General features: G+C 42.1%; 1 protein-coding gene across 1 annotated transcript in view; it reads left to right on the top strand.

Annotated features, from left to right (window-relative positions):
* The window catches only part of LOC137652289 (uncharacterized), a 208791-nt gene that overhangs the window by 99928 nt on the left and 83755 nt on the right, over window positions 1-25108 (top strand). Inside the window, 1 exon segment of the mRNA XM_068385592.1 lies at window positions 22952-23504. Within this exon segment, the coding sequence (XP_068241693.1) occupies window positions 22952-23504 (553 nt within the window).

Raw genomic sequence — 25108 nt, 5'->3', positions numbered from 1 at the left:
TGAACAAAAAATTCGAGATTTTTTTTGCTTCAGGTGCCAAACAAAATTTTGGAACTCGAACACCCAGAGATGAGCCAAGACAACCCGACGACGTGGCTCGAATGCCGACTGATGCGCTCTCGCATTATCTTTAGTATTCAACCATTGTATGCAAACCTGTTCGTTGTGGTTTACGAAAATATTGACTGTATTTTATGTTTAACTTGATGTCTTAACCCATAATCATGCCTCCAAAGAAAGCAAGTGCAAATAGTAAAGCTGGTGGTGATGAAAAGAGGAAAGTAGTGTGCAAAACTAATGAGTTTAAGAAAGAATCAATAGCGAAACATGAATCGGGTGTGATTTAGCTAAGGAGTTTGGTATGGCAAAATCAACTATAAGCACCATCCTGAAAAATAAAGACGCTCTAAAGCAAGTGATATTGCTAAAAGATTGACTGTGTTCAGCAAACAAAGACCATAGGTATTGGAGGAAGTGGAGAAACTTTTACTTATTTTCATTAACGAGCAACAGTTAGCAGGGTGTAGTGTTAGGGAGGATGGGATTTGTGGCAAAGCAAGACAACTGTATGGGGATTTGATAAAAAAAGACCCTAGCATGGATCCTGAAGGGTTTGATTTCAAGGCAAGCAGAGGGTGGTTTGAAAAGTTTAGGAAGAGAAGTGGGATACAATCCGTGGTTCATCATGGGGAGGCAGGAAGTTCAGACAAGGAGACTGTGGAAAAGTTTTAAGACAGGTTTGCTAATTTCATCAAGGTTGAGGAATATCTTCCCCAGCAAATATTTAACTGTGAAGAAACTGGCCTTTTTTTGAAAGAAAATGCCACGAAGGACTTACATCAAACGTGAGGAGAAGTCGATGCCAGGTCACAAACCTATGAAGGATAGGTTTACACTCTTGCCATGTGGTAATGCTAGCGGCGATTGCAAAATAAAGCCACTTCTTGTTTATCATTTGGAGAATCCCAGCGCATTTAAAGCGAATAACATTATGAAGAGTAAATTGCCTGTTATGTGGAGGTCAAACACAAAGGCTTGGCTGACCAGATAATATTTTACAGAGTGGGTGCATGAGGCGTTTGTCCCAGCCTTGAAAAAATATTTGGAGGAAAAGAAGTTGCCGTTACGCTGCCTTTTCATGATGGATAATGCTCCTGCCCACCCTCTGGGTTTGGAGGATGACTTAACTGATGAATTTGTTTTCATCAAAATCAAGTTTCTGCCTCAAAATACGACACCACTGCTCCAACTCATGGACCAGCAAGTCATCGCAAATTTCAAGAAATTGTATACCAAATTCCTTTTTCAACGATGCTTTGGGGTGACATGACACATTCGGCTAACCCTTCGAGATTTTTAGAAAAATCATTTCAATATCTACCACGGCATCACCATCGTCGACAAAGCCTGGGTCCAAGTGTCATATGGGACCATGAACTCTGCATGGAGGAAATTGTGGCCCGATTGTGTTACTGAGCGCTAGTTTGAAGGGTTTGAGAATGTTGCTAGTACCAGCACAGCTGCTGATGTTGAGGAGGAATCTCAAGAGGATAAGCAACTCATTGATGGCATCGTTAATGTGGGCCAAAATCTCGGTTTTGAGATGGACAGCAATGATGTCGAGGAGCTACAGGATGAACTTCGTGCCGAGCTCACCTCAGAGGAACTCCTGCACCTTCAGGAGGAGCAGAAGATGATGTTGGAGGAGATGTCTTCTGATGAGGATGAGGGAAGGAAGGATGCCCCAATTGCTGTTATTAAAGATATATGCGCCAAATGGAACGGACTCCAGAACTTTGTGGAACTGTATCACCCAGATAAAGCCAGAACCAGCAGAGCTGTGTATGCTTTTAATGACCTTGTTATTAGCTACTTTCGTAGTTCTTAAAAGAAGGCAGAAATAAGTTACACTAGATGAGTTCTTTACAAAAAGGAAAGAACACCCTGTGGCAGAGTCTTCCCAACCGAAGAGATTTGCTAGAGAGACAACACCCACAGCCAAGTTATCCGATGTTTTTATGGAAGGGGATTTTACTTTCAACCAATAATCTTCCTCCCTTTTCTCCGACAACCATGTTCATTATGCCATCTACAAATCCCTAGAAAGGTAAAAATATTCCTGCATTGAAAATACTGCAGTTATTTTTTTGTGTTACAATTGGTAAAGATAAAACATGTTTTTGATGTTTTTTTTTTTCACGCGATCATTGATAGGATATTTTTCATTGGAATTTCTGCACTTTTTTTCTAAAGATTTCGTTAACTCTTACCTTAGCTTAGGCTAGCCTTTGATGCGTTAATTTTTTGTGTGTTACAATTGGTAAAAATATATAAATGTTTTTGATGTGTTCTTTTTCACAATCTTTAATAGGATATTTTTCATTGGAATTTTTGCACTTTTTTTTTTCCAAAAGATTTCGTTAACTCTTAGGGTAGCCTTTGATGCATTTATTTTTTTGATGTCTTATAATTGGTAAGAATAATAAATGTTTTTGATGTGTTTTTTGTTTCACACAATCTTTGATAGGGTATCTTTTATTAGAATAAAACAAGCAAGCTATTTCTTCAGTTTTATTTCACACAAAAATCTGAGTAAACGAGGCTAGGGTACGAGTTGCTACAGATACCGCAATAAATTCCCCAGCCTAGCTTACTCTATTTATAGAGTATTTATGAGAAATTCTGTGTACTTCATATATAACCTGCTCTCTTAATATACAGTTGTTCCGACACAGATACAAACCTTCCCCTATTTATAGGGTATTACTTCCGGCAACACTGAAAACTAGCCAAGACAATTTTAGTGAGGGATAACTACCCCATCCGCTAGTTAGCAGAAGGGGGTGGGGTAGACCGGTTACCCAGCTCACTCACACCTGTCGGTTGAGTAACCAGTTTTGCTTTTGGCTCGGTAGAGTGCAGACATGCTGTCTCTCTCTCCCGTTAAAACAAAACTGTGTTGACTTTATTTACTTTTCTTTTTTCTTTTGTGTATCGGTGTGTGTTTGTTTATTGTCCTGCTATGCGGACATGTCCAGGGCGTGAGGGCCGCTGCTGCGGTACCTTCATGTCGTCCGTAGAGAAGGACCCTCACCCTTTGTGCCCGGCTTGCCGGGGACATCAGTGGTGGCGGGACAACACCTGTTCCTAGTGTCGGGAGTGGCCTGCCTCCCAGTGGGAAAAGTTTGCATGTAAGAAGAAGAAGAAGAAGAAGAAGTCTAAGTGCGAATCTTTGCCTTCGGGGTCTTCCTCGAAATCGAAGAAATCGCGAGCGTCTGCTCCCTCTACTCCCAAATCTCTGCCCGAAGCTACTTCTCAACCATGCCCTTCTGGGGCACGGCTGAGCAGTAGCGCAGGGTTTGTGACTAGGCGAAGGTGTCGGCTCCCCTAGTGAGTCGGCTCCTTCCTCTCCCCCTGGGAGCACCTGTTCTTTTCCAGACCTTGTGTCTTTGTGGCCATCGCTGGATGTTGATGGCCCCCCTTCAAAGGAAGTTCTCCTCGAACTCCTCTGAAGGGGAGTGGAGAGAAGGAGGTCATCTCCTTCCTCTGCGGAGGTTCATCCTCCCCTTGTGGGCGCAGGCGCTGTTGCACGTCGGTCAGGCCGAGAGTCTGGTTCCGACGCCATCAGTCACGCTGACCCTTCGGGGTCTCGTGACAGAGGAACCTCAGTTCCTCGTTACGTTGATCCTACGTGGTCTCTTAACCTGATTTACGCTGAATCCTTGGGCTCTCGTAGCTTTAGTCACGCTAACACCTCGATGTTTCGTGACTGGGAAACTTTGGTTTCTCGTTGCGCTGATCCTTCGGGGTCTCTCATCACAGTTCATGCTGAACCTTCGGGTTCTCGTGATTGCAGTCATTATTCATCTGACAGAGAGTTTGCGAACTCTCCTTGTGTTGATCGTTCGCGCTCACACAACGCAGGCTATCGTGAACCTTCAGGTGAGCGTAGCAGTGAGTACTCTCGTCACACTGAGAGCTCTCGCACGCACGACCAAATTGGCGTGCACGAACAACCTGGCGTGCGGGTACAACCTGACGCGCACGAACAACCTTACGCATGCCATGTGCGTGAACAAGGTGCGCGCAATCAACGCCATGTTGAGGGGCGTGCACACGAACACCCCATCGCGTGCCAACAGCTTGGCGCGCATGCGCACGACCATCTTAGTGCGCGAGCCTGCGACCATTTTGGCGCGCACAATCAACATTGTGCAGAATTCTCAGGCAGTGAGGGGGGTGGCTCCTAACCGCACAAACTATGACAGGGCGCGCAATCGTGGTTCACGATCCTCTGTTGCTCCATTCCCGGGAACATCCCAACCAGGAGTAGGTTCTCCTGAATTAACAACCTCGCAGAACCAAACCCTCCTCGATTCGGCATTCCCTTTTTGGCGGCAGGGGTTAACCTTCCTGCAAAGAGAGGCACCCATCAGTCTCTTAAGTCTCATAGGCTTTCACAGAGACAATAATCGCCCACGAGACTAATGCCCAGATCCTATCCCTAAGGGTAGGCCTCTGCCAATCTTCCCTGCCGGGAAGCCTCCCTCTGGCAAGAGAGTTGAGAAACATGCCCAGGGATCCGTGTCTTCCCAAGGACCTCCTCTTTAGTTCCTCGGGAGCCCGTGATCCCCAATGGCTTCGCACCTTATTCGATGTAATGCACCAAGCCATGACAGGAGTCATTCCCCGCTCCCAGTCCTTAGGGGACACGCCTAGGATCCCTTTGTCGCCTCCTCTCGTCTCAGGGGTCTCTCCTCCCTCCAATCCTAGGAGGAGTTTGGAGGATTCCGCACATGCGGGCCCATCTGGCAAGGGGAAACGGTCATCCCCTCGCAAAAGGCCTTGGGAGGAGAATAGGCAAGAAGCTCAGGGTAGCCCCCTGTAGTTCAAGACGCCACAGGCTAGACCCAAGGGGAAAAGAAAAAGGATTTGTCCTTCGCTCCCTAAGGAGGATAGGGTGACTTGCTACAGAGACTCCTTCCGTCCCTCGCCAGTCAAGATAGCGTCTAAGGAGGCACGACCTGCGACTGGGCGTGACGCACTCCCTATGGCAGCGGACTTACATTTCACCCGTAAGCCGACAGAGTCCTCTTGTCCCTCATGGACAGAGGACCACCTGCCTCGTAACAGGGAGTCGAAGGATTTATTCACCATCCCTGAATCCTCGGCCACGCTTCCTTCTGGACTGCCTCCTAGGCAACCGGAAGCAAACACCTCCTCGGTAGTCTCCCTATCCCCGGTCTATCCCGTTGACGACCACGACCTACTCCAGGCTCCTATGGATGAGAGTTTGGATGTGGAAAGGCAGAGCAATCTCGAGGACGACGCTCTGCCAGCAGCCGCTAGCCCTAAGCTCAAAGAGGATGAGAGGAAGGAGTCGGAACATGCTTTCTGGCAGGTCCTAGCCTGCATCCGTTCCATCATTGAACTGCCAGATCCATCGGCAGCCCCAATAGATGGAAAGGAGACAGTCCTTGACCAGTTCTACGGCACTCAGAAACCTCATAGGACAACCAGTGCAGCTTTTCCTTGGTTAAAGGGGTTGAAGAGTGCCAAACAGAAGGCAGTGTCCCAGGAAACTGGGTCCACCACCTCTCTCCTCTCCAACTTTTCCTTCAAGCTCCTACCTCCTCCGTATGTGTTTCAGAGGAGGTACTACGAGATCCTCGGGGAATCTCTTCCAACGCTGCCTCTCGGTCACTCCATAGAGACACTCGAAGGCCACACCCTTCGTGAAACTCACGGCACTTCGTCTCCTTTTCGGCCTCCGAGATTCTTAACCAGGAGAAGGTGGCGAAATACGTCATGCAGGCTACTTCGTGGCTTGACTTTTGGTTGGGACCCTTAAGACAACTGATTTGGTCTAGGACCTGTCTCAGGAGTCCTTCAGGAAGTCTTTAGAGACCTTCCTATTGTCTGGCACTTGGGCCATCAAGTTTCTCTCTCACCAGGGAGTGAACCTTTGGGCCAACACTATCCTGAAGAGGAGGGACGCCGTCATAGGCAAGTTTCATAGACATCTCCCTCAGGCCGAAGTAGCGAGACTGAGAAAGGCACTTTTCGAGGGCAATTCCTTGTTCCACCCCAAGGATGTAGAACGGGTGGCAGAGAGGTGGAGGAGGTCCAGCCAGGACTCCCTCATCCAAAAGGCCTTAACAGCCAGGCCTTTTCCCTCTCAGCCCACAACAGAAACCGCAAACGAAAAAGGCTAGGGACCCAAAACAACAGCGTCAAAAGGGTGCGAAGCAGGCCTTTCGCAACAAGAAGTCTTTTTGTGGATGAAAGGGAAAGAGGGGATACAGCCGAGGAAGGTCCCAATAGGGCAGACAATCCTCCCATTTGCCCACCTATGGGGGGGATGCCTGCAAAGCCGCTGACAGAGGTGGCTTCACCACGGGGCCTAACCCTGGATGGTCGAGGTGGTTCGTTCAGGGTATCGCATCCCGTTCATGCTCTCTCTCCCTCCACTGACTCGAGTGCCGATTCCATCGAACCCCTGTGCGAAGGGATCCGCACAGGAGTTTGCCTTCAGGGCAGAAGTCCAGACCATGTTGGAGAAGGGCGCTCTCCAGGAGGTCCTCGACGGGTCCCCAGGCTTTTACAGTCTACTCTTTCTTGTGAAAAAGGGGTCTGGAGACTTGAGACCAGTCAGCGACCTCTCAGCCCTGAACTTGTACGTCGAACAGACACCGTTCAGGATGGAGACTGCCAACACTCTCAGACAAGCGATAAGACAACAGGACTTCATGTGCACTCTAGATCTAAAGGTTGCTTACTTCCAGATCCCAATTCATCCATCTTCCAGGAAGTATCAAAGATTCATGTTCAATCCGAACCATTACCAGTTCGTGGTACTGTGTTTTGGTCTTTCCACAGCACCCCAGGTATTCACGAGAGTATTTGCGTTAGTATCATCTTGGGCCCACAGAGCTGGCATCCGTCTCTTGAGATACTTGGATGACTGGCTGATTCTGGCAGACACGGAAGCGCCCTTCTCCGCCACCGAGATGAGCTTCTAAGGTCTTGCCAGGATCTGGGGATCGTAGTAAACCTCGAGAAGTCTCATCTGCTTCCCTCTCAAGAACTGGTATACCTAGTCATGTGATTAGACACCCTAAGGCCCAAGCGTTCCCATCAGACAAAAGAATTCAGAGACTGAGGGAGATAGCACAGATCTTCCTCAGTTGGAAGAGCTCCCGGCGCAGTAGTAGGTTGGCCCGGGCACCAGCCGCCCGTTGAGATACTACCGCTAGAGAGTTATGGGGTCCTTTGACTGGCCAGACAGTACTACATAGGACCCTTCTCTCTGGTTACGGTTCTTTCCCTTTGCCTACACAGACACCGAATAGTGTGGCCTATCCTTTACAGATTCTCCTTTGTCCTCATACACCTGACAACACTGTGATTACTAGACAATTCTTCTTCACCCAAGGGGTTAACTACTGCACTGTAATTGTTCAGTGGCTACTTTCCTCTTGGTAAGGGTAGAAGAGACTCTTTAGCTATGGTAAGCAGCTCTTCTAGGAGAAGGACACTCCAAAATCAAACCATTGTTCTCTATTCCTGGGTAGTGCCATAGCCTCTGTACCATGGTCTTACACTGCCTTGGGTTAGAGTTCTCTTGCTTGAGGGTACACTTGGGCACACTTTTCTATCTAGTTTCTCTTCCTCTTGTTCTGTTAAAGTTTTTATATTTTAAATAGGAAATATTTATTTTAATATTGTTACTATTCCTAAAATGTTCTATTTTTCCTTATCTCCTTATTTCCTTATTTCCTTTCCTCACTGGGCTATTTTCCCTGTTGGGGCCCCTGGGCTTATAGCATCCTGCTTTTCCAACTAGGGTTGTAGCTTAGCATTTAATAATAATAATAATAATTGGCTTCGCCTTCTTGGCCACCTCTCTTCCCTGACCCGACTGGTCCCCAACAGTTGCCTCAGGATGAGGTCCCAAAGGTAGCACCCAAACTGCCTATTGTCCGAATGCCGACCACACCCCAACATTCACTACGCAAAAAATATACAACGGTGGAATACCCAAAAATCTAGGTAACAGGTCAAGAGAACGGAGCACTGGGCCCCACCCCTTGATTTATACTGGGCTAGGGGACCCAGCTAGAACCTCACTTCCCCCTTATCTTACCTTGCCTTGAGCTTGCTGAATAAACGCGTAAGATGACCATTGATTCATTTCTGAGAAGTTAGCAGAATTTATGAAAAGCTATCTTCTTTAGGTAAGATGGTTTCAAGCTTAAGTAAAATGTCAGAACATTAGGTGAAAGGGAACATTTATTAAAACTGATAACGGGACACAGTGTGGGAGAAAAAAATATAATAAATGACTTATTAGAAACAGATTTAATAAAAAAAAAAGTTAGGTTAACATTAACATTTTTTTGTCAAATTCAAATAAGCAATTAAAGGAAAAATTAGCATCCCTGTACACTCCAGCATCACAATGACAAGATGAAAAAAAATTTGAATAACCAAAAAAAAAAAAAAAAAAAGAACTACTCACATGCTGGATTCTCATAAGTGTTCCCTAAACTATACTAGTATAAACAAAGGCACACCTAACCGTGTACTGTATCTATTTGGGATACATTCAAATACCAGTAGCTTGCCTCACGATCAAAAGGTTCATAAAACAAGGATTGCAGTTCATGCGGCAAAACTAGAAGATCCCGGCAAACTTGCTTTTAACAGTCTTCTCCAGGCTGACTAGCAACATAATCAGGTGGGTCATGCACTATTACTTCACTTAATGTGCCTATGCTTGACTACAATTCCAGTTGCCTCTTCAAACCCTACAGGGAGCAGGGTGTGCTTACTTCTAAATGTCCCTGCTTACAATGTCTAAATAATTCAATCGCTGCCATGGTGGAAAAGCAAATAATGTATAAACATTAACTAACTTTAGGATTCTCAAGGTAACTTCTCAAATTTGGCACAAAAACTGTCCATAAACACTGTGTCATTATATTACCACCGGTCAGTGATAAGAATAATCTAGTTTCATTTGCTCCTAATTTTGAATCAAGTTACCATGTTGTAGGGTATGCTTAAATCACTCATCATTGTACGGGAAGAAATAATTACAATACACAGGTCTTGAGTAACTATTCTTTTGGCAACTTCATCTTTCCTATATGCTTAGAAGAATAACCTAAACTTCTCTCCCTACTGGGTGTAGGGGCCTGTTAAAAGAAATAATAACGGATTAAGGGACTTTTTGGGGGGCCACTTGAGAGTAAAATAAAAGTAATAGTGTTTCTTAACATTCAAAACAAAAATTGTTTTTCATACGCAAATCATCCATTATTCCACTGACTCCCGGGATCACCTAGTCCGCATAGGACTACAAGAACAGTTGGACCTCAGGTGGTGGCTGGCGGAGCCGAACATCTGCAATGGGGTCGATCTTCTCGTCTCTCCCCCGTAATTGATGCTTTTTTCGGATGCATCAAAAGAAAGGTGGAGGGTTCACGTGCTGTACCATTACATCTCCGGCCAATGGTCCGAATCAGAAAGGTACCAGCAAATAAATCTCTTAGAGATGAGGGCACTTTCTGGCCCTCAAAAAATTCCACCAGATCCTGGCGGCGAAGTCCGTTGTGTTGATGAGCGACAACACCACGGTAGTAGCTAATCTGAGCAAACAGGGCGGTACCTTTTCGCAGCAGCTGTCCCATCTGGCAGTAGAGATACTCAGATGGGCAGAAGACAATTCGGTGACTCTTATCAGCTCGCTTCATTCCAGGCAAGCGGAATGTGCTAGCGGACAAGCTGAGCAGAGCGACTCAGATAGTTGGTGCCGAGTGATCTTTGAATCCTCTGATAGCCAACAAAGTCCTGACTTTGTTGGGTTCCCCGACTGTGGATCTGTTCGCAACGGCCCTGAATTTCAGGCTCCTGTTATACTGCTCCCCAGTCCGGATCCCCAAGCTCTTTGGCAAGATGCTTTCCAACAATGGTGGATAAACCTGGACGCTTACGCGTTTCACCCGTTCTGTCTGATGAGAAAAGTCCTCAACCAGGTACGAGCAAGCAACAACTTGCAAATGACCCTCATAGCTCTGCTATGGCATCACGCAGAATGGTTCCCGGACCTTCTGCATCTCCTCACGGAGATCCCGAGGGAGCTCCCCCCACAACACGACCTCTTCAAACAACCACATGCCAACATCTTCCACAAAGCCGTAGCTTCGCTTCGACTTAACGCCTGGAGACTATCCATCACCACCTCACACATAGAGGCTTTTTGCAACCGGTTGCGAAAAGAATGGCTGGACACCTCAGGAGATCTACAGAGGCAGTCTACCAGGCGAAGTGGTCAGTTTTCTGTGGAAGGGGTTGTGGAAGGGGTATCTCTCCCCTTGGTGCCTCTGTTCCAACAATAGCAGAGTTTCTTGTACACCTTCGGGAAGAAATGCTTCTCTCGGTCTCGGCAGTCAAAGGCTACCGCTCAGCCTTGAGTCTCGCCTTTAGACTGAAAGGAGTCGACATTTCCTCCTCGGAACTTTCTTTGCTCGTACATAGTTACGAGCTTACTTGTCCCCAGGCAAAGCTGACCTCCCCCTTGGAATGGGATTCAGGTCCTCAGGTCCCTGAAGGGCTTCCCTTATGAGCCACTACGCCAGGTCTCCGATCGCCACCTCACGTGGAAGATGGTGTTCCTGCTCGCTCTGGCTTCAGCCAAGAGAGTCAGCGAACTTCATGGTCTATCTGCTGATGTCTCCCACTCCAGCAGATGGGGAGGGGGGGGAGTAATCCTCAACTACGTCCCTAAGTTCATAGCTAAGACTCAAAATCCGGGTGTGCTGGACTCCACGTTCGGCCCATTTCGGATAGAGTCTTCGTTCTGTAACCGAAGATCGAGACCAACTGTTACTATGTCCAGTAAGGAGTCTGAGGTGTTACTTAAAAAGAACAAATAAATCTCGCCCCCGTGTACAAGCGCTTTTTGTTAGCACGGGGAAGGTCAAGAGGAGGGTCATGAGGAATACTATTTCCTCTTGGATAAGGAAAGTAATCGAATACGCTCACAATTCAGACCCTCCTCTGTCCAACCGACCCAGAGCTCATGACGTCAGAGGCATTGCAACGTCTCTGGCGTTCAAGAAGAATTTTTCTGTGGCAAAAGTAATGCAAGCGGGCGTGTGGAAGCGCCAGACGACCTTCACAGCCCACTACCTGAAGGACGTAATCCACAGGAGCATGGAAACCTTTTCCATTGGTCCTGTGGTAGCCGCACAACAAGTGATCTAATGCCTTAAGCACCTTGGTGGACAAGTAGCAGAGGGTTGAGGGCTGAGGTTACTCGAGTTAGTCTTGGGTGAATGAAAAGAATGTCTGGCTCCCTTCTTTCTTTCACCTTCTTCCCCCCTGGGGAAACAGCTCCGCAAGACCGCAGCATAGCTGACCTCACCCATCTGCAGGTAAGATTCATTTCCCTTGGGCATCCTAAGTATTAATAGATACTTTGTCACCAATACCTCTTGAGGGAGGGTATTGGATATGTCTTAGAACTCATGCTTATCTTCGAGTTCCTATGTAAAGACAAGCCGCTAGTCTCTCACACAAGCTTCTGCAGGCCGCTATTATTGTGTTACCTTGTAACTACTTTGATTTTAGCGAGGGTAGGGTTCCTACTAATTAGATAAAAAATCAATTAGAGAGAACCCCGGTTCATAACCAAGGCTAGTTGGTAGGACTTCCTCCCTCCCAAGAGTAAGTCACCCTATAAATAGTGGAAGGTTTGTATTTTTGTCGGAAAAAATAACAAATTTGGAAAAAATTTGTATTTTTCCTAATATACAAACCTGGAGCTATTTATACAAATTGGCCTGCCACCCTGTCCCCCTAGAAGTCTTGCCAGAAAGCAAAACTGGTTACTCAACCGACAGGTGTGAGTGAGCGGGGTAGCTGGTCTACCCCACCCCCTTCTGCTAACCAGCGGATGGGGGCAATTATCCCTCACTAAAATTGTCTTGGCTAGTTTTCAGCGTTGCCGAAAGTAATACCCTATAAATAGCTCCAGGTTTGTGTTAGGAAAAATACAATTTATTTCCAAATTTGTTATTTTATGGTGTAAAATAATGTAAAAATGCTTAAAAAAGTTGTTTTCTAGTCTTAGACCAGATTAGAATTATTTGTAATGGGAAAAATTGTTTCAGAATTCAAACAAATTGCTTTTCGAACAGCCTTCTGGAACAGATTGTGGTCGAAAACCAAGGCGGGACTGTATTATTATTATTTCAACAACTCTCAATATAAATGCTTTTAATGAATGAAAGACTACTACTGACTCGATCCTAATACTTCTAATTTTAATAACAGTACATGAATATATGCTGATTTATAATAATCTTTTAATTCAACCCATTACTGTTATAACACCTATTTTTGTCTCGGCAAATTTCGATAGGAAGACCTGCTATTTTGATTAGGTTCATACTTTGGGTTCTCCCAAGTTATTTGGCAAAACTACTAGGTCACTTAGTAATTAGTTTGACCAGATGTATAAAAAGGAGAGTTTTAGAGGTGGATCCTTTTGTGTTAAAGGAAGGATTTTTACATTAGAAAATTTATTTAATTTTAGAAATATTTTACATATTTGAAGGTAGCTAGGTATTGCCATCCAGTTTCTTGAATGATGGGAACTGCTGTAATAATTGTCATCTGTTGTGGTGGAGGATTGATACTGAGCTAATAATCTTTGAAGAATTACCTCAATCAATTTAGTTTCGGAATCATTATTGCACTTGAGGAAATTATGATTATTTAGATAGTTAATTGTGCGAGAGAGAGAGAGAGAGAGAGAGAGTACATTTTGTTTATTTATTTAAAAGAAACAATTATTATCGAGATATTTAAGTTTTTAGTTCATAAAATAAACTATTTCTGTTTGAAAAAATATAGATAACATACTGTGCAAGAGACAACACATAAGGTGCGTCATGATTCTAGAGTAGCGGTAACGAAAACACAGAACACTTACAGTAAGTACAGTTAAGCTGTACTGTAGTAATATTACTGTACATATATTACAGTAATATACTGAACAGTATCAATGGTTATTAGGTTACAGTACAGTATTACTAGATAGGAACAACTTTTTTTTTTATACAGAACAGTAAGGGGATGATGATGACTTTGGTAAAATTTACATTTGCACAGTATTGTACTGTAACTTTGCTGTGTCCAGTACGTAGTTTACATATGTGCAAATGTACTGTACACTGTACATATGATTATAAACTGTTATAGAAACCAAATTAAAAGAATATTAGGCAGTATTTACTGTGTTAGTCATCAGCTCGGGCACCCGCTCGTGGCAAGGGACAGTGACTTTTTAGGTTAGGGGTTAGCCCACCTTAGTGTAGTATTTATTCGTAAAAATTTGCTTATCGCGCCTGTGTTTGTAACCTAACTATCACAGATAATGAGGCTTGACTGTATTTGCTGCTTCTTCTTTACCCCAGTCGAGATTTCATTAATAATTCTATGAGCAATTATTATTATTATTATTCTTACACCATAGCCAGTTCCTGAAAAAAATCAAAATAAAATATTTTAAGAACAGTAACATTAAATTAGATCTTTCATATATTAATTATAAAAAGTTAAAAAAAAAAAGAGAAGAGAAATAAGATGGATCAGCATGCCTGAGCGTACCCTTAAGCAAGAAAACTGTAATCCAAGACAGTGGAAGGCCACGGTATAGAGGGTATGGCACTATCCAAGACTAGAGAACAATGGTTTGATTTTGGAGTCTCCTACTCCTAGAAGAGCTACTTACCATAGCTAAAGAGTCTCTTCTACCCTTACCAAGAAGAAATTAGTCCCTGAACAATTACATTGCAGTAGTTAACCCCTTAAGAAGAATTGTTTGTAAATCTCAGTGTTGTCATATGAGGACAGAGGAGTATATAGAAAGAATAGGCCTGACTATTCGGTATAAGTATAGGCAAAGACAAAATGTCTTTCACCTGATGTTCATATATATGCTCACCCTCCTCCTCTCTTATCAGTAATATCAAGAGATTAATGATCAGGTTTTTTACTTGAAAGCTGAAAGGTAAAAGCGACTATGTTGCAGCATCGACTAGTTAGTTTCCACCGGTCGCCAGATTTCATTATGATTCCCAGAGGGGAAGGTTTTTTGTAAGGGGAGAAACAGGAAATTTTTATTTTGGAGTAGGCATCAGCATTTAAACAGCTTTGAGATAGAAGGAATATGAAAATCAGTTTTGGTTACTTGTGTTAAAATATTTATGAATTTTTTTTCAATTGCAGCTAGTGGAGAACCAGGATTTCTTCGAATCGAAAGTTTTGGCACTTTAGATGCTGCATCAGCTTCTCGGATGTTTGGTGAAGGTATGTGCTCTATCTCAGGATTACTGGTACCTTAGTTTCAAGTCTGATAATATAGTTTACAATGTTATTACAATTAAAACTACTTAATAGTAGTGGACATTACCAGAGGTTTTAAACATTTTGAGATGGTGATGTTGAAGGTCACTGAAGGCACAATGTGGTGGAGCAGAGGAAGTTTACAAAAGCTAATGCAGTAAAGCATTCTTTAGAAACAGAAATTATCATAAAGGGAAATAAAATATTTTAAGTTAGGTAAGTTATTTTACTAGAGGCATTTGTACAAGTTAAGACTAACTTGTTGCACATTATAAATGATCACAGAGCTTCATAGTATTTTTGTCTGATGATTGTTGGGTGGTTGTTATTGTGAACCATAATATTCTATAAGAATGAAATTGTATTGCTTTGGTGATAGTACTGGATGCAGAAGGTCCTCAACTTACAAACTTAATAACAAGAAGCTATTTGTAGGTGAAAGTTTGTTAAATTTTGGCTAGGGTAGGCCTAACCTGAATCCCATGCCTATGATTTCCAGCAACAAAAGTCAACATATAGTTGGGTTTCATATGAAATAGATATCAGGTTATTACAAATGTTACTTAGCTTACTGTATTGAATGACATAATATTGTTTGTTCCGTAACTGGAATACAAAACAACGCTATTTATTAGGGGTATTACTTTCGGTGAAACTGAAAGGACGAGCCATTAAGATTTTAGCGAGGATTAACTACCCATGTAGCGGGGGTAGCTTGCTACCACTCCCACTCACACACCTGGGATTTAACTAACTTTACTTTTGGCTCGGATGGAGACCGGTTGTTACCGCTCTTCCTCCTCACTTATTTTGGACTGCCATTAATTTTTGTCTTATCTTACTTTTTTGTGTATATATATATATATATATATGATTATCCATATACAGTATATAGATATTTTGAAACTTTCCGTTTCATTGTTTGTGCTGTGCGTATGATAATTTTTGTTTTAACTTACTTTTTTGTTTGTGTATATATATATATATATATATGTATATATATATATATATATGTATATATATATATATATATATGTATATATATGTATATATGTATATATATATATATGTATATATATATATATATATGTATATATATATATGTATATATATATATATATATATATGTATATATATATATATATGTATGTATGATTATCTATATATAGATATATTGAAACTTTCCGTTTCATTGTTTGTGCTGTGCATATAAATGTACTAAACAATAAATATAGTTTATAACACATTGGTCCTTATGTAATATTGACTGTATTGATGGTTTGAATAAATTAAGAAATGGTGTAAACAATTCTTTATTAACGTATTCGTACGCGCATATTCGTGAGAGCGGAAGCTACACATCAGCTGATCTGATCACAACCAAAAGTAAAAAAAAAAGAAGTCAGCAATACTCGATTTTTAAAACACACCCGAAATTTAAAAACCCAAGTACATGTTTTATTATAGCGCAATTGACTATTTAAAGAGTAAAAATTTTCTGGAATAGAATGGTGTTTCCTAAAAAATAGTGGTTTGCTGACGAAATCGGATACCGTATTTTAAGCTATGATTGAAATGGATGTATACACGGTATAATTTTTTTGTTTTGTATTTAATTGACACTTTAAGAAAACCGATTTTGGTTTCTTCATCTATTTGTAAGTATTGTATAACACGAGAGAGAGAGAGAGAGAGAGAGAGAGAGAGAGAGAGAGAGAGAGAGAGAGAGAGAGATATATATCAGCTGTTGTAATCGAGTGCCGTGTTTTTGTTTCGTGTACCTCCTGAAGCGAGGAATTTATCGCCACAACTAACAATTGTCATGTTAATTTCATTCTTAAACTCAAGTTTCCATATTTTTATTTTACCGTCTACTCTACAAAACTAATCTTTGCAAATCAAATGTGTACAGTTTAAAATATGACAAAATATTGCCGACTCTTTACCGTAGTTTAGGCTATTCACTGCCGATAAACGAACCCAGTCTACTCGTGAAAACCTTGAACGCCCGGAGGAAAAAATAAGGCTTTTATATATACTGTACTAAACAAAAATAATGCTTTAATATACCATCATTAACACTACCATTACAATTATCGTAAGGTTGGAGAAAGATAATGATTGCCGAGAACGTAACCACAATTCTGTTTACATTTTGTCAGCTGGACTCGCACAGTTAACAGTTGATTTCATTGTTGATGTAGAATTTTATCCTTAAATAGGCTATTCATTATGAAATTATGTTAATAAGATGTAATGTTAATATTGTTTTGTAAAATTTATTATAAATCACCGTATTTAGGGCTACCAATATGCTTAGAAAGACAATAGATTTGATACATTTTATAGTGCTTGACTCGCAGACTTTGAGCAGTTTCGCAGATACAGAAAATTTATTTTTTAAAAAGAGGTCGCATAAAAGGGGAATCGTATAATTCGAACACGCATAATTCGGGACCCTACTGTATATATATATATGTGTGTGTGTGTGTGTATGTATGTATGTATGTATGTATATAGATAGATATAATGAAACTTTCGGTTTCATTGTTTGTGCTGTGCGTATGATAACGTATAGGTCATGTTCTCAAGACACTTGAGTAAGGCTGGGGAACCTTCCCTTCCGACCTCTCCCCCCCCTTGTCCATCAGTCTTCCCGTCAGTGGATAACCTGCCGTTGACTCGGCTGCCGCCCCAGGGGAATCATGATCGTTTGAACCCACCTCGTTCATCTGTTATCTTCACCTTTCCCCTCTTCCACAAGGAACATATGGATTACTGAGGGAAGGGAGTGTGGCCTTTCAAAGCTTGACTTTGGTCTCTCTCCTCTCAAGGTCATTCACCTTTCATTGGCTTCAGACAGTATACTAACAGGGGGAGCGCCTTTCCCGTTCGCGGGTTAGTTTGTGCTTCCGATTGTTTTTTTAATTATTTAAGTGAAATTATAATTATTTGTAATTTAACTTTTCAGCTTCTTCACCCTGGGAAACACTTCCCGTCGAAGGATCAGTGGTTTTTCCAATTAGTGAATATTTTTAGCTGATTTAAAGAATCGTAATTATTGTTTTATTACAGTTACCCTCCGCTCTCCTCCTGTCGATGTCGACCAGGGAAGGGAGTGCGCAGTTCTTATTTTGTTTGTTCCATCGTTGGTCTCCTTTCCCGTCGCGGATTAGGTGTTTCTCCAGAGGGAGTTTTTTGTTACATAAAAAATTTTATTTTTCCTCGGTTAGCGATGCAGTTCTTCTAAGTTCGACTAAGAGACCCGACAAAGTAGAGCTATCCCGTCTATGGCCGGGGAATCTGCTGTCACTGCCAGTCCCCAGAGGGCGTCATCCCTTCTCCTTAGAAGTACGCCATGGCAGCTCCTGATTAGCACTTCATCTTCGAGGAACTAACTCCGGCTGCTTCCTCAGGCAGCGCTCTTGCCAGGTCATCTTATAGCGCTGCCAGGAGGTTCGCCTCCAGGGGTTGGACTACCTTCCCTTCCAAGGGAGGATTTTCCTCCCCAGGTGTGGGGCTGTTTCTCCCTTCCGAGGAGAACTTCCCTGCGTTTTCTTCATCACTTCATCGACTCCGACTGCTGTTGTTTCTTTCGCTTAGACTACGCTCCCCCCTTGCTAAGTCTCTCTTCCTTTGGGGGCAGAGCATAGTCTTAGGCAAATCTCTCCTGCGAAGTGATCACCTCTCTCGTTCGCAAGAGGGGCCACTGCTGAAGGTCAGCTTGCTGGTCCACCGTCCCCCAGGGGCGTCATCCTTTCTCCTTAGAAGTACGCCTTCACCTTCGAAGAGACACCTCTTTGGCTCTTCAGCAATGCAGCCCTCCCCCGCAGAGGAGCCTCCTCTTCCATCGTCTTCAGGCCTGTAACTGGACCTTCTCCTGACCATGCTGCAGCTAGTCCTCGGACTTCGATTGTGGACTCTTCTGTGAATTGTTCGCGATCCCCGTTGGTGGATGTTCGCCCTTCCAAAGGGCACATACCGGTTCCAGTTCAACCTTCATGCCGACCTGCTGACCTGCCTTCACCGTTTCTGCCTCCTATTCATCATCTGCCTGCTCGCACTGCACCTCCTAAGCATTTAGCTGCACTCCAATGCTCTCCAGCGCGCCAGCGCCCTCCAGTGCAGCAGTGCTCAACAGCATTATATCAGTGCTCTCCAGCACTTCAACGCTTTCCAGAGCGTCATCGCTCGTCAGCCCATTCCAATGCCCCAGCGATCTCCTGATCGCTGGCGCTCCCAACGCATTCTCGCCGGCGTAAGGACCAACGTTTGGCAGCTCGCCAGTGCTCCTTCGCTTGCCAGCACAACAATGCTCTCCAACTTGTGAACACTCCCTCGCGCAGCTGCACTCTCTTACACGACAGCGCTCTCATGCACAGCGCCGTTCTCCTGTGCGCCTGCGCTCTCCAACTCACAAGCGCTCTCCTGGGCACCAGTGCTCTCCTAAGTGCTAGCCTTTCTATGCGCTAGTGCTTTCCTGCACACCAGCACTTCCCTGTAAACTGCTTATCATTAGCTTGCCAATCTCTAGTTGCCAGATCGCCGATCACTAGCTCACCGACCGCCATTCACTAGTCCGCGGATTGCTGATTTCTAGCTCATCTTCCACCAATGAGAAATCATCAACCAACTGATCGCTAGATCGCTGTTTGCTAATCGCTAACTCGCCGATCGCCAGATGGCCAATTGCTGGTTCGTCTTTCTCTGATCATTGACCTCCAGTCTCGCCAGTTACTAACAATCTCCGATTGCTAGCGTGCCGATCGCCAATTGCTAGTCGATAACCAGTCATCAGCTTGCTGATAACTAGATCGCCAATAACTAGATTGCCGATTGGCAGCTTGTCTTTCTTCGATCATCGACCTCAGCTCGTTGATCTCTGACCAGCCAATCGTCAGCTTGCTGATCTTTAGCATGCCGATCGCCAGTTCTCAATCGAGCGCTGATCATTAATGCCTCACTGATCACCAAGAAGAGAGAGAGAGAGAGAGAGAGAGACTCACTCTCTTGTTGTAGTCGATTGCTGTTTTTTTTTTTTTTTTTTGTTTCTTGTACCACCTGAAGCAAGGAATTGATCGAGAGAGAGAATCAGTTGTTGTAGTCGAATGCTGTTTTTTGTTTCTTGTACCACATGAAGCAAGGAATTCATTGAGAGAGAGAATCAGTTGTTGTAATCGAATGCTGTTTTTTTGTTTCTTGTATCACCTGAAGCAAGGAATTGATCGCCACAACTAACAATAGTCACGTTAATTTCATTCTTAAACTCAGGTTGCCATATGTGAACTATGATTTCATTTCTTACACACACACACAAACACACACACACAACAAATCTTTGTAAAGCAAATCTATACTGTTTAAAATATGACAATATTGTCGACTCATTACTGAAGTTTAGGCTTATTCATTGCCGATATACGAACCCAGCCTACGTGTGAAAACCTTGAACACATGAAGGGAAAAATAAAGCTTTTATATTGTATACTGTATACTGTACTAAACAAAAATAATGCTTTAAGATACCATCATTAACACTACCGTTAGAATTATCGAAAAGTTAGAGAAAGATAAAGATTGCCGAGAATGTAACCACAATTCTGTTTACATGTTGTCAGCTGGACTCACAGTTAAAGTTGATTTCATTGTTGATGTGGAATTTTTCCTTAAATAGGCTATTTATTATGAAATTATGTTAATAAGATGTAAGGTACAGTAAATATCGTTTTGTAACATTTATTATCAAGCACCGTATTTAGGGCTACCAATATACTTAAAAAGATAGATTTGATACATTTTGTAGTGCTGGACTCGCAGACTTTGAACAACTTCGCGGGTACAGAAAATTTATCTTCAAAAAATAGCAACTGCATAAATGGTTCATTGTATAATTCGAACACGCATAATTCTTGACCACACTGTATAGATCTGTTTGCAACGCCGCTGAACCTCAGGCTTCCGCTGCTCCACAATCTTAGACCCCAAGGCTCTCTAGCAAAAGTCATGGCAACAACAGTGGGTTCAACAACAATGTTTATGTCTCGTCCTGGTTTTATTGTATGAAGAGAAGGGTACTCAACAAGGCTAGAACATCGGTCAGCCTCTCAAGGGCTCTCGCAGCTCCGCTGTGGCATTACGCAGAACAATTCCAAACCTCCTGCAGCTCCTGATAGAGCCTCCAAGAGAAACCTCTCCACGTCACCAACAACCACACTTCGACTTCTACCACAAGCTACAGCTTCGCTATGATTGTACGCTTGGAGACTATCCAGCACCTCCTTTTTCAGAGAGGCGTTTCGCAATAAGTTGCAAAGAGATTGTCTGGATATCTGAGGAATTCCTCAGCATCAGTCTACCAGGCAAAGTATAACATCTTCTGTGGTTGGTGTCATGGGAAAGCGTATCTTTCCACTCGATACCTCTATTCCAGCAATAGCGGAATCCTCGAGTATATGCATGAGAAAAAGACCCCCTTTTCAGTTTCAGCAGGTAAAGACGATCACTCAACCTTGAGCCTTGCCTTCAAACTGAAAGGAAGGGATATCCCCTCATCGCTAGATTTTTCCTAATTTATGAGGACTTACAAACTTGCCTTTTCTCAGTCGGAATTGAGACCTCCCTCTTGGAACATGACTCGAGTTGTCCGGTATCTAAGGAGACCTCCCAACGGTCCACTTCACCAGGCAATAAATTTTCACCTGGTTTAGAAAGAGTGTTCCTACACACTTTGACAGCGGCCAAACGAGTCAAGGAACTTCGTGGTCTCTCTTTCGACATTGCCCATTCATGAGAAGACAGTCTCCAGAGGTGACGGATCCTGGACAACAAGTCTGCACTCAGTATCTGACGATCCAGATCATATGTTACTGTACCCCGGGTCGGATTTGAGGCTCTACCTCAAGAGAATGGCAACAGCCCACCCGTGTCCCTTCTCTTGTCATCAGCACTGGGAGAGACAAGAGGAGGATCACCAAAACATCATCTCTGCTGGATTTACAGAGTCATCAGTTATGTTCTGAATCCAGATCTTAATCCAATACGTCGACCCACAATCTCAGGGGCAGAGCTCTAAGCACATTACTCTGTGACGCAGGTTCTACGAGCAAGGGTGTGAATGCTCCAGGTGACTTTCACAACCTTTCTCCTGCAAGATGTGACCCACAGGAACTGGATACAATATTGGTCCTGTGGTGGCTGCACAACAGCTGGTTGTATACCTTAAGCTCCTCATTGGACAAGTAGCAGAAAGTTAATGGCACTGTTACCCGATTTTAGTCTGCGTGAATGAAAAGGTTGGACTGGCTCTTGTTCTTTTCTTTATCCTTTCTCTTGGGGAAAGCAGCATCCTGGGTTCTCTGCATAAGCTGACCTCAAACTACTGCAGGTAAACCATACTCCCTTATGTACCTAGTACTAAGCTAATACTGTTTGTGTCCCATACCCTGGCAAGGTGGTATTTGGAAAGTCTTGGTTACCACAGTTTTTCCTACAAAATCTCAGAATAACTTTCACCTTGACAGTCACACTGCTTATCTCAACACACAGCTTACGTAGGCCGTGGACTTTGCGTAGCAAGGTTTTAGTGAGGTGCAGCGACTCCTTATTTTGGGTACAAATATACTCGGATAAGGAGCCCCTGGGTAAAGCCAAAAGTCAGATTGGCAGGGACATCCACCCTCCCTAATGGTCGAGTCATCCCTAATAAATAGCATAGGATTGCATTCCAGTTACGGAACAAATGACAAATTCGTAGATAATTTTTATTTTTCCTAACAATATAAACCTTTAGCTATTTATACAAACATCCTAGCCAACCCTATACCCCTTGAAGTCCTACCTCCAAGCAAAGTGAGCTAAATCACAGCTGTGTGAGTGGGAGTAGTACAAGCTACCCCCCTGTCCTCTGCTAACTAGAGGTATGGGTAATTAACCCTTGCTAAAATTTGTAATGGTCCGTCTTTTCAATTCCTCCGAAAGTTAATACCCCTAAATTATAAGTGAAGGTTTCTATCATTAGGAAAAATATAAATTATCCACAAATTTGTCATTTTATAACAATATTTCATTATCTTACCTTTGTTATTTTCAGTTAGATTTGTGTTTTTATCTCCGAATGTTTTTAAATTGGGGACCTACTGTATTTGTGAAAGAATTCTGAAAGTAATATGGAAAAGTTGACCCTCTAGATATATTTGTTAGGTTTACCTGATTCAATTAATATGAAAATCCATGAATAATTTTGAACCATGAAAATAGGTAATTTGTCCTATCCAGTGGCCAGGCTACTAGCGACTACTGATTTTGAATACTGTATACAGCAGGATTTTGCTAAGCATAGAACAACTCAGATTAGATGAGATTCACAAGTGATATCAGGTATTGGTAATTTATAGTATATGTAGGTAAAAATAGTCACCACTAGTTCATATTTCATATTGAACTTTCAAAAGAAAATATTATTAGGGTCAAGGAAAGTAGATAAATCAATATGAAATTAGGTTCTGGGATTAATGAAAATTTTATTTTTTTGCAGATTTTAACGACACTAAAGCACCTCAAGTTACATCATCACAGCATGAATCACCAGTCAAAGTCACTGTAACAATACCAAACTCTACAGGCGATGTACACACTTCGTCAGGTTTTACATTTACTTCTCAAGCTAATGCAATGCCTTCCTCTTCAGAAAAAAGTGCAAGTGAAGGATATTCTACCCAAAGAAGCAAATCATTTATATTATGTAATGTACAGGATAGTGCCTTAATGAGTAAGCAGGAACCAGGAGTAATTAGTACATTATATGGTATGCCAGATAAACCTCTGATGTCCCCGCACGGTGAGGTGCAGTCTACCACTCAGATGAGTTCGTCTCATGTCACAACTGCTAATAAGGACCATCCGAAAAGTGCCACCTCTGATAATTCGGTATCAGCTTTTGGTAGCAAATCCAAGTTGAATCCTAATCTGGTCACAGTTGAAGATGATGATCATATGGAAGACCAAACTGTTAAAAGGAGTCCTCCTCCCGGTCTTGCAACTCTTCCCAAAAGTCCCCCGACTGTGCCTATTCAAGAAGTTTTTGTACAGTAAGTATTTTAAATTTCTATGAGTAGTTGTATTTATGGATAGTTTGTAGGAGCATAGTAATGCAATCTCAGATCTCATTCGGGTATATCTCACTTTACGTCAGTAATCGGTTCCAGGAGAGGTGACTTAAGTTGAAAAACGACTTAAGCCGAATTTACTTCTCTGAATTCTCTTGTCACTAGGCTAAACCACAAATAACCATTCCAGTTCTGTATTTTACTCATAAATGTAATTTGATTAATATATGGTTAATAAGAATCTATTTAAGCTTACAAACAAATAAATTTAGTTTTTAATTTAGTACTGAAAAAGTTAATCTAATTTTAGGAATAAATGTACATCCATACTTGTAAATGTAGATGTTTACAGTTTAGCATGTTTACAGTGCATCGCGGCTCTTTATGTGTGAAGGTGGTTTCCTCAAGGATAGTATAAAATAGACTGATTCTTTAAGGTTGAGTAAATTAAGTTATAATTATTTTGCGATAGTATAAAATAAACTTCAGTTGTTACATTTATTAATATTTACATTCAATATCTTTGTTTACATTGCTAAGCCTACGTAGATGGCTGCGGATTGTCATTTGTCAACGCCAACAGCTGATTCATCTGTTGTTGTTCGATGCGCATTTTAAGAAACTGGTTGAAAGTTCATTGAACTGTACTCCTCTTTTTTTCAAGGAGTACGTGATAGGTAAATCGTATCAGACACAAAACCAAAATAAAAAAATCGGTAATTGTTGTTAAAATACACCTTGAATTGATATTGAAAAATACAAAATAGAATGTAGTTGAGAGAGAGAGAGAGTGAGAGTGTGTGTGTGTGTGTGTGTTGTGTGTGCTATTCTGTAATAAATTGGTGCTAATATAATTTGCTTTGAATGAACTAACAAAATTATTCTTGGTTATTTGCGATAGTCATGAGATCAGCTGATCACAATCATAAATAAAAAATTTATTGTTAAGTTGCACTTGAAATTAAGAAAATAGTATACAAAAATGTATTTCCATATTTCATATAGTACTTTTATCATTTTTTTTTATTGTACAATAATATGATTTTATTATTTTTTTTATTGTACAATGATATGATTTTGTGTGCTGTTATGCTTCAAATGGTAGACAGTTGAATTTTTCATAAAAAAACGTCACTGTTAAGCTCTTAAAAGACCGACAATTGGTATATAAACAGTCACAGCTGTTTTCATAGTTCGTTCGCTAGGATTTGTTATGTGAACGCTTATGTTGAATACAGTATAAGTATTTTAAAATGATTTTATATACTTTAATTCTTATTTATAGTAAAGTAGCATATTTTGTGTGCTTTTAACGCTATTCCTGATATTATGATTTCGATACTAGTGGCGGACAGACAGAAAGTCAAACATAATGTCTCAAAACTGGATTTTTGCTTTTCCATGTGTTATTTTTGACAACCGACCGAACTCGAAACGATGTACAGTACGTCAAGCTATACCTGTATTTGTTTTATTTAGATTGATTTTTTTTTTTCATTTGTGTGATGTCAGCTACCCCCCCCCCCAAAAAAAAAATGGGGGGAAGTGCATTGGTATAAGTATGTAGATTGATTTTTATAGTTTTA

Source organism: Palaemon carinicauda, chromosome 13 (assembly GCF_036898095.1).
Source record: "Palaemon carinicauda isolate YSFRI2023 chromosome 13, ASM3689809v2, whole genome shotgun sequence".
Lineage (NCBI taxonomy): Eukaryota > Metazoa > Arthropoda > Malacostraca > Decapoda > Palaemonidae > Palaemon > Palaemon carinicauda.
The sequence above is the reverse complement of the archived record's forward strand: the minus strand, read 5'-3'. Positions and strand labels throughout refer to the sequence as shown.